At 44.4% G+C, this 10,094-nt stretch overlaps 1 protein-coding gene across 1 annotated transcript; it reads left to right on the top strand.

Annotated features, from left to right (window-relative positions):
• Positions 1–3,585: 3,585 nt before the first annotated feature.
• Positions 3,586–9,638, top strand: RPS14 (ribosomal protein S14). Its single transcript, XM_073649804.1, has 5 exons — positions 3,586–3,674; positions 4,898–5,048; positions 5,140–5,301; positions 7,001–7,077; positions 9,520–9,638. The coding sequence occupies exons 2-5, from the start codon at positions 4,900–4,902 to the stop codon at positions 9,585–9,587; spliced, it is 456 nt and encodes a 151-aa protein (XP_073505905.1). The 5' UTR covers positions 3,586–3,674; positions 4,898–4,899; the 3' UTR covers positions 9,588–9,638.
• Positions 9,639–10,094: the final 456 nt, after the last annotated feature.

Raw genomic sequence — 10,094 nt, 5'->3', positions numbered from 1 at the left:
CCCCAGTGTATAACATCCAGCCCCTCACCCCCAGTATATAACATCCGGCCCTTCGCCTCCAGTATATAACATCCAGCCCCTCACCCACAGTGTATAACATTTGGTCCCTCGCTCCCGTTGTATAACTTTCAGTCCCTTGCCCCCAATGTATAACATACAGACCCTCACCCCCAGTATATAACATCCGGCCCCTCGCCCCCAGTATATAACATCCAGCCCCTCATCCACAGTGTATAACATCCAGCCCTTCGCCCCCAGTGCATAACATCTGGACCCTCACCCCCAGCATATAACATACGGCCCCTTCGCCTCCGGTGCATAACATCAAGTCCCTTGCTCCTGTTGTATAACATCTGACCCTATTTCCCCCTGTGTATAACATCTGGCCCCTCACCCTCGGCATATAACATCAGACCCCTTGCCCCCAGTGTCCCCCTGCCCCCATGGCAACCCATCGGCACCCTGTGTTCGTGTCACATGGGTGCCGATGGGTGGAGGGATAACTCTATGGGGCTGTTTTTCAGGGGTCCTTAGTCCCAGTAATTGGAAATCTTAATGCTTCAGCATGCAAGACCTTGTGGACAATTGTAGCTTCCATTATTGTGTGAAATTTGGGGAAGGCCCTTTTCTGTTCCTCATGACTGCCCAGTGCAGAAGGCCCATAAAGCCATGGTTGGGGGAGTTTGAAGTGGAAGAACATGACTGGTTGCACAGAGCCCTGACCTCAACCTCATCCATCACCTTTAGAATGAAATAGAATGGAGATAATGACCCTCTCCTCTCACGTCAGTGTCTGACCTCACAAATGCTTTTCTGGATGAACGGGCAAACATTTCCACTGACACCTCCAAAATCTTGTAGAAACAGCAAAGTGTGGACCAACTCCGCATGAATGCCTATGGGTTTAGAATGGGAGGTCAAAAGAGCTCCTCTATGTGTAATGTATAGCGGTCCCAATAGTTTGGTCCATGAGTAGCGAGGGGCTGTAGTCGTGGACAAGGCACTCATCTCCCTTTACACCCCGGCACTTCATGAAACTGTGGGTCCTGGCTGGCTGTGTGGACTTGTACTGAGTGGGCATCACACCCATACAGGCAGCCTGTAGCCGGTAGTGTTGGCTGGCCAGGACCATAGATTCCACAGTTCAATAAAGGAGACTGTCGTTCAAACATAAAGTCTTTACTGAACTATAACTTGGTAACGGTTATGTACATGGGATAGCGGGTACAAAGTCTTACGGTCGTTTCCTTTAGAGTATGAAGCATTTTCCACAAAGCATCCTTCCTCTGTACATTACTTCAGGGCTAGTGAGAAACACTGCTTTGCCTTAATTCGTCACAACCCAGCTTGAATGCCGCAGTCCTGATCAGCGAGTCTCTGTACTAGCTCAGCGGTTCCGCGTCCTATTTCTTCCACTACTGGCACCCTGAATCTACCACTCGGGACCATCACTAGTCCCACAAAACTCAGTCCTGTTTAGGCCTGTTAACTTTGGTGTTGCAAGCTCTGGGGTTTTGTGACTTGGTGTCCTATCCTTGGACCCTTTTCCTGAAGGCCACTATGACTAGTCAGTCACTTCTCCTCAGGATCTCGCTATCCCTGGCCTTAGGTCTCCTTTTACTGTACATCACCCCACAACAGCACTGCTCTCTTCACTTTCGACAAATTATTTTTATTGAGATTTTACATTTTTAATATTAGGAGGGATGCGAGGGAAGAGGGGAGGTTTCTCCACTTTCCAAACCCTATCTCGCTAATTACAGGAAGCAGTCACTTGCCCTAACAATAGGCATCTCCCACTATGGGCTAGTCCCAAACATAAACCCTATCTTACCCTAATGTCATTACCTAAACTATACACTATGCTATACACTATCACATCCTACACTATACATTACTTATAACACTACTACACAATTCACATGACACGATATATACAAAGACGCATGACACAATACACATTACAATACAACACAACGCAATTGGTGTCTTCAGGACGAGGAACATCGCAGCAAAAGTCCACCACCCTTACACATGTAGTGTATGTACAATACATACAGGCCTCCATGTTGTGTTAGAGGGGAAAATCACATAAAATAGTAAATTTATTGTGAGGCTTAAAAAAAATTTTTTTAAACTGTTCTGGACAGGCAGATTTTTTTATTTTTGTGTTTTCGGTTTTTCCTCCCCTTCTTACAAAAAGCAATAACTTTTTTATCTTTCTTTTTTCATTTTTCAAGCAGTTTGAGGGCTCTTTTTTGTGGGATGAGTTGTAGTTTTGAACGACACCTTTCATTTTACCATATCGTACTGAAAAAAGGGAAAAAAAATTCAAGTGGGATGAAATGGTGAAAAATACTGCAATTCCGCCATTATTTTTCGAGTTCTGTTTTTAGTGTACAGTGTGCAGTAAAAAATAATTAGGGAGCATGTTTCTCCAGGTCAGTACAATTAAGGTGATACCAAACTTGTCCAATTTTTTTTTTTATATTTTACTAGTGAAAAAAAAAATCAGAAACTTTTGCGTGTGTAATTTTTATATTTTTCTGGCGATGAAGCTGAGTGATGGCTTGTTTTTTGCATATCGAGGTTTGTTTCTCATTGATACAATTTCGGGGAACATGAGACGGATTGATACGTTTTTATTGCATTTTTTTAGGCAGATGCGGAAGCTGAAAAATTAAAAATCTGGTGTTTTGATTTCTTTTTTTACTCCACGTTCAACGTATGTTTTAAACAATCTTATATTTAGATGGACGAGACTTTTAAGGACGTGGTAATACCAATTGTGCTTAATATTATTATTTCTTCATTCCTTATTTTAAAACTAGAAAAAGGAGGGTGATTTAAACCTTTATAATTTTTTCAAACATTTTTTTTTTATTCTTTACAGAATGTTTTGACCCCCCAGGGGACTTAAACCTGCGATCATTTGATTGCCCATGCTATATATATATATATATATATATATATATATATATATATATATATATATAATAATGTATGTACATATATCTGTGTGTATATATATATATATATATATATATATATATGTGTGTTTGTGTGTATATATGTATATATATTTTTGTGTATATATATATATATATGTGTATATATATATATATATATGTCTATGTATATATATATCAACTAATTATATGGTAAAATATCATTCAAAATCATAAAAAATAAGCCCTGATGGCCACCATGTTGCTGCAAAAATATAAAACGTTATGAGTCTAGAAAGACAAGGAGGAAAAAACAACATAAAAAAGGATTCAACTGGCAAAATTGTTCATAGCAACCAATCACAGCTCATTTTTCTTTTCCTAACCAGAGCTGGAGTAATAAAACAAAGACGCTGATTGGTCGCTATAGGTAACAAGCACACACTCTGAGTATTCTTAAGAATGGCGACAGATCCGCCATCTTTGTTACTGGAAAACGGATATCTGTAATCTTTCGGTTGCGACTTTTCCAAGAGGAATCAATCTTGTCAGTCACAGTTTAGTTAAATATTACGGTCATAACCATTATGCTATGTGAAAAATAATCCCGCTTTACTGAGGTGAACCCAGAACTGGCGAGGAATCACTTCCGGTTATGGGAGTGACCTTTGCCCCGCCGCCCAACTTCCTTCCTTTCCTGTAGCGGCTCCTCGAGAAGACGTAGCAGTAAGTGCGGCCTCGGCAGCAAAATCCGAATCAATCCTTCGTAACGGAGGGGAGACTGCGGGCATGGAGCGGTGGCAGGGGACAGGGGGGCACGGTGCTCGGTGTGGAGGGGGGTATGGAGCTGCGGGAGGAGGCTGTGGACTTATATCCCTGCAGTCATGGGCACACACTATATAGAGCGGAGGGTGGCTGTGCCTTATTTTACATAGGACTGCAGGTACGTCCGCGCCCCAGTCCTCACAGCTCGGCTCTGCTCCGTCCATGTGTTGTATGGCTCCTCATGTGCTTGGTGTCCTAGTACCTGGCACCAGGGGGTCAAGTATTTGTGCCCCCCAGCCCTGCTGGCTCTTAGAGCGCTGACTCCCCTCCCCTGGTCCATCCCTGGACCCGTTGTTCCCATGTAATGTGGATTAGTCTAATACTCACGTCCTTATAATTCACCCAAGTTGTGTTTTGCTAAAAATTGGACAATCTTACAAGTTCGTTTATTTTTTAACCCTTGTTATATATTGTTTTATATTTTTTATATATTTTGTTACATTCAGATGCTTTTATAGAACTATTCGTTCAGTCCTGTCCCTAGTAAACACTTGCTTTTTTGTTGTCTAATGTAACTATTAAAGGGGATGTCCGGCCGTTGTCTACAAGGTGGTCTATCTGTGACTGCAGTCTTGTAGATCCTCACAGCGCACACTCTGCACTGTAATGATTTTCGAGCGCAAGTTTTGCGATTCCCATCCACATTCTGACTAGACGTATTCGGCCTCACTCTACTCGTATTGAATGAAGCTGCGCACGTCTAGTCTGCATGTGACCACATGTATGTAAAGTGCATACTTGCGCTCATCGCCAACACTAATGACAGTGTGTTCGATGTGATAATTCCAGTCTGCACCTATTTGTAGAATCTGTTGGGTTTGACTTCTGGGACTTAACCTGATCGTCAGAAGGACCCCCAACCGCTGCTCCATTTATTGTGGGGTTACCGGAAAAAGGGAATGAATGAATTTGGCTTTTGGATGCACTATGGTTCACTTTTGTGCCGTTAGCGTATTGCCCCTGTGGTCCCCTGCACACACTACACCAATACCTGGCATATGCCCTCACTTATTGGTTTAAGCTCTATGCTGTGTCCTTATGGGTGCATTACCGCGTTCTATATCTGATATATATGTAATAGAGGTGGGCTTGTATATAATCATCTATATGATGTTTGTTCCTAGAAATGGCTCCACGTAAGGGTAAGGAAAAGAAGGAAGAGCAGGTGATCAGCCTGGGGCCACAAGTGGCTGAGGGAGAAAACGTGTTTGGAGTCTGCCACATCTTTGCCTCCTTCAACGACACCTTTGTACATGTGACCGATCTGTCTGGCAAGTAAGTGACCCCCCCCCCTCCTCCTCTCCAATCCTAACTGTAGTGTAATCATGTGATGGTTCTGCTCTTACCTGCGTCTCTTCTCCCACAGGGAAACAATCTGCCGTGTGACCGGTGGGATGAAGGTGAAAGCCGACAGAGACGAGTCCTCTCCTTATGCCGCTATGTTGGCTGCTCAAGATGTCGCCCAGAGGTGCAAGGAGCTCGGCATCACCGCTCTTCACATCAAGCTACGAGCCACTGGAGGCAACAGGTAATGGATGAAGAGGCAACAACGTGCTGCATTACAAGGACTTGGCTTAAGGGCCACGCATGTACTAAAGGGTCCTTATCCTGATCGTGCAGTGTCCAATATACTCCACCTCCCCCACACAAAAAAATATTGCTAGGGGAGAAAATGATGGCATGCAAAAGGTTTATTTTTTTTTCACTTATTCTTAGAGGGAGCAATTTTCATCTGTAAGTTTGGCAATGGAGAGCCACAGAGCAATGCAATATGGGTCCTAGCAATGGGACCACTGGCATTTGTAAATGTGAGATGGGAATACCCCCCTTATGAAAGGATAGATGGTCAGCCGAGGCCCATGAGATATTATGGCGGTATAGTCATGTGTTGGTGACCTGCAGCTCTTGTCAGTATAAGGAGCTTGATGTACAACGTGAACTAAGTGAATGACTGGTATATAGGGAGAGCGGACCCTGCGTGTGGGCTTACACTCTGCAGTGTGCAGGGAGCTGCTCATATGTATTGGCAGCAGGGGTATTACAGGTATCGGGAGATGGGTGAGACAAGGATGGATATTATCTCATTGAGCAATTCATTTATTGCCATGGGGTCAAACCCCAAAATTACCACAGTGTGTGTTGGAAGGTGAAAGGATCAGGGGGTCTTCTTCCTTTAGGTGTTGAGCACTGCCAGAACGCTCTCCCCATATTGCTTTTATGTTATCCCATTCTCTTTAATCTGTCACTTGGCCATTATCTTGGTATTGATACGTGGTTGTCCACTATCTGACACGGATGAGCCAGATGCGGAGGTCAGATGAAGCTTGTAATGAGCGATGGGACCAAAATGTCTTTGTAAGAAAGAAAATACTTGCGAATAAGTGAACGCAGTTGTGTCATTGTCCTGTCTTTCTGCGGTTGATTTCTATTTGGATAAGCAGAATTTGGACACTGGGGATTTTGCTTCAGAGAAAACCTGCTTATAAAGGCCAATTGGGGACCATTCATTGTGAATGACCAGCCCGAGGCCTCTCCCCACCTGGATTCTTGTGACCGTTCTCTTATACACCCACATAGGGGAAGTGAGATGCCACCGGGGACCTGTCTCGGGCGAGTCATTCAAGACACAAGGTTGCCGGTATTCAGAGGTTTCAGGGTAAAGCGTGCTTTTATAACGCAGCCGGGGTATGGTTCATGCTGCCCCTGGTTCAGGCAACATGTTCATATTAGATTGGGGAGTGTGTTGCTCTACACCCCAACAATCAGCTGTTTAGAGGGGCAGCAGGGCACATGTGAGCTCTGTAGCCATCATTTACATTGGCTGGTATGTACCCCGTGTCACACTATGTACCTGCAATCCCTTGCGTTCTCACAAAACTGCAGCACAGACTGGAAGCTGCAGCGCTCATACCCGCGACCACTTTATACCTGTTCAGTAGAGATGCTAAAGGTTGGTTTTCCCATGCTGCACCTATGCCTGACGGTCACCCAGTATGGCTTGCTGGCCTCCTCAATGCCGCTTTATTGGGTGTTGGTCGAGTCATTGAAGGGTTTCTACAGCACCATTTACTTCCATGTCAGGAGATAAGTGGCTGCTGCAGAAACCGGTCATCAATGCCACTTGTGGATGTGATGGAGGATTCTAAGTCCTTCTGTGTTTTTGTTATTGCCAATATATTCATGGGACTAAACACAGATTTACAGCTTGGAACTATTTACTCTTTCAGAACCAAGACCCCTGGACCTGGTGCCCAGTCTGCCCTCAGAGCCCTGGCTCGTTCTGGCATGAAAATAGGCCGCATTGGTAAGTTCTGCTCTACATGTAATTGGATGTAGGGAAACTTTACTGTTAAAGGGGGATGACTACTACTCAAACAACCACTGCTCAAATAAAACCAGCCCATACTCTCCTCCTCCGGTGTTGGTGCCTGCTCTCTCAGGGCTTGTCACCTTGTTATATCATACATCCCTGCGATTAATCAGCAGCCACTTCAGACTAATTGGACATCCAGAAAAAGTTAGAGCTGCTCCTCTGGCTTCTTTCAGACGTAACTGTCATTTGGAGAAAGTGAATGAAGTGACCACTGCCGACTGCTGGGCTTGTATGATATAACAAGGTCGTGGGAGAGCCCCTGGCGTCGGAGGGGGGGAGTATAGGCTGGAATATAGCAATTGAGAAGAGGTTGTTGTAGTAGTGGACATCCCCCTTTAATGCTAAATATTCTGTATTGATACTGAAACGGCACATTAGGCATCAATGAAATTCAAAGGGTGTGTTTCACACTCTTTTCAGGAGGGCACCCCTCCTACTTCCCGGCATACTGGGAGAACCACGTATAATTGATTTGTTTGGACCAGCAGCATCGCTGCGACATTGGCCCGCACTGTCTGCTTTGCGGAGATAACTTTGCTCTGAAGCTGGCTTGGTTTTGGAGCGAACGGCTTACAGCCCGCTAACGGATACGGCGTGCTTCGGAGCAGTGATTACAAGCTCTGTCGGAAAGAGCTTGTAAGCATGCTGCATGTTGACTGCCACTTCTAGAATGCAGCAGTGGCCGGTAGCCCAGGCATGGATGATTTGGGGATGGATTTTAATCTGCTACTACTTGCAAGAATTTTCAAATCATACCCATCTTTAACCCCTTTCCAACCCTTGCCGTATTAGTACGCACATTTGCGTACCCCCGGTTCAGTGAGTTCTCCGGCACTGAACCGAGCACATGTCAGCTGATTCTTACAGCCGACATGTGCCCGCAACAGCCGCGGGTGGAATCGCGATCCACCTGCGGCTGTTAACATGTTAAATGCCGCTGTCAATCTCCGACAGCGTCATTTAACGCGCGCTTCCGGGTTGCGCATCATAAGCCCCGCCCACCGGCGACCCCCGTCACGTGATCGCGGGTCACTGATGGGCGTGCATGACAACCCAGGGTCTGCAGCAGACGCCTGTGGTTGTCATGATCTCGTCGCTATGAGCGCCACCTAGTGGTCGGCGCTCATAGCACAGGACCATTTCTGCTATATGCAGGGGATCTGCTGGTCCCCTGTATGTAGCAGAGACGATCAGACAACTGCTGCTTCTAGTCTCCTATGGAGACTATTGAAGCATGCAGTAAGTGAAAAAAAAAATGTTTTTAAAAATATAAAAAAAATAGAAGTTTAAATCACCCCCCTTTCACCCCATTCAAAATAAAAAAAAAAAACACATACACATATTTGGAATCGCCCGATCTATCAATATAAAAAAAGAATTAATCCGATCGGTAAACGGTGTAACGAGAAAAAAATTCTAAACGCCAGAATTACGTTTTTTGGTCGCCGCAAAATTGCAATAAAATGCAATAACGGGCGATCAAAAAATCGGATCTACCCCAAAATGTTATCAATAAAAACGTCAGCCCGGTGCGCAAAAAACAAGCCCTCACCTGGCCCCAGATCCCAAAAAATGGAGACACTACAGGTCACGGAAAATGGCGGCTTTTTTTTAAAATTTAAAAAAAAAAAATTTGGAAATTTTTTTCACCACTTAAATATAAAAGAACCTATACATGTTTGGTGTCTACGAACTCGTAATGACCTGGAGAATAAGAATGGCAGGTCCATTTTAGCATTCAGTGAACGTGGTAAAAAAAATAAATAAAAAAAAAAACTGTGGTATTGCACTTTTTTTGCAATTTTACCGCACTTGGAATTTTTTTCCCGTACACGATATGGTAAAACTAGTAATGTCATTGAAAAGTACAACTTGTCCCGCAAAAAATAAGCCCTCACATGGCCATATTGAGCGAAAAATAAAAACGCTATGGCTCTGGGAACAAGGGGGCAAAAAACGACAAAACCCAAGGTTGCGAAGGGGTTAAAGATGGGATTCAAACGTCATATGAATGCGGAAAAAGATGCAGCCCTTATTCTGATCTCATATTGTGGTGATATTCTTCTTTTGAAGCAATGTTCCTTTGTCATACATGGAGGGCACTGATTAAGAATACTGTAAGCAATATGGAGTCCTTGAGCTTTTCTACTTTGTGCACAGATGGCTCCTCTCAGTCTTCATACTTCAGAGTCATGGGGCGTCTGTTGTACAGAATCGGGCAAAGTTCCTGTAGAGGAACCGCATTACATCTCTGTACAGACGGCCATATGCAGATCTTACTATAGAAAACTGGGTGAACTCAGTTGTATGTACTTCTCTTCTTCTACTGTAAATGAACGGACTTCTAATAGTGTGTTTTTTGTTTTTCTGCAGAGGATGTGACCCCCATCCCATCAGACAGCACCCGCAGAAAGGGCGGTCGCCGTGGTCGTCGTCTGTAGTTCTCCAGCCTTGTCCATCAATTGTTAATAAAATTACCAGACCAAAAAGAACGTGTCCCCCTTCTATTTTGCTGTATGTAATGGAGTTTTATTCTGGAATGGCAACCCCGCCATACAAAACCAGTGACTGTGCCCCCACACAGATCTGATTTATAGGGGGCCGAACAAATGAAACCCTTCAGATTTGGGGGGGGGGGGGTTCTTCAAAAGGGAAAATCTTCCCACTATGTTGCATTAGATGTTGTATTATATGCATCTTCTTCCCTAGGAGCAAAATACCTGTGGTTCTACCAGAGATGGGGGCACAATGATGGAAGGCAGGGTCAGCAGAACAAGGGGATATCGTGGCGTCTGTGGCCTCATGCGTTTGGCACAGGCCATAGCACTTAAGAGGGGTTTTATGGTTCCGGAAAACACCTCTTAGAATTTTTTTTTTTTAACTGTCCTTTCCTCACCCTTCCCGGGTCAAACTCTGCGTTCCATCACTGTTTTCAGTGTTGGCTATTG

The sequence above is a fragment of the Phyllobates terribilis genome, unplaced genomic scaffold (assembly GCF_046119375.1).
Source record: "Phyllobates terribilis strain yellow unplaced genomic scaffold, ASM4611937v1 Scaffold_10__3_contigs__length_209671492, whole genome shotgun sequence".
Lineage (NCBI taxonomy): Eukaryota > Metazoa > Chordata > Amphibia > Anura > Dendrobatidae > Phyllobates > Phyllobates terribilis.
The sequence above is the reverse complement of the archived record's forward strand: the minus strand, read 5'-3'. Positions and strand labels throughout refer to the sequence as shown.

Bases quoted from the DNA above. Each gene is read 5' to 3' on its own strand.
- RPS14 (XM_073649804.1), top strand. From the start codon at position 4,900: ATGGCTCCACGTAAGGGTAAGGAAAAGAAGGAAGAGCAGGTGATCAGC. The intron at 5,302-7,000 runs GTAATGGATGAA...TTACTCTTTCAG, and splicing joins CGAGCCACTGGAGGCAACAG to AACCAAGACCCCTGGACCTG. The intron at 7,078-9,519 runs GTAAGTTCTGCT...GTTTTTCTGCAG, and splicing joins CATGAAAATAGGCCGCATTG to AGGATGTGACCCCCATCCCA.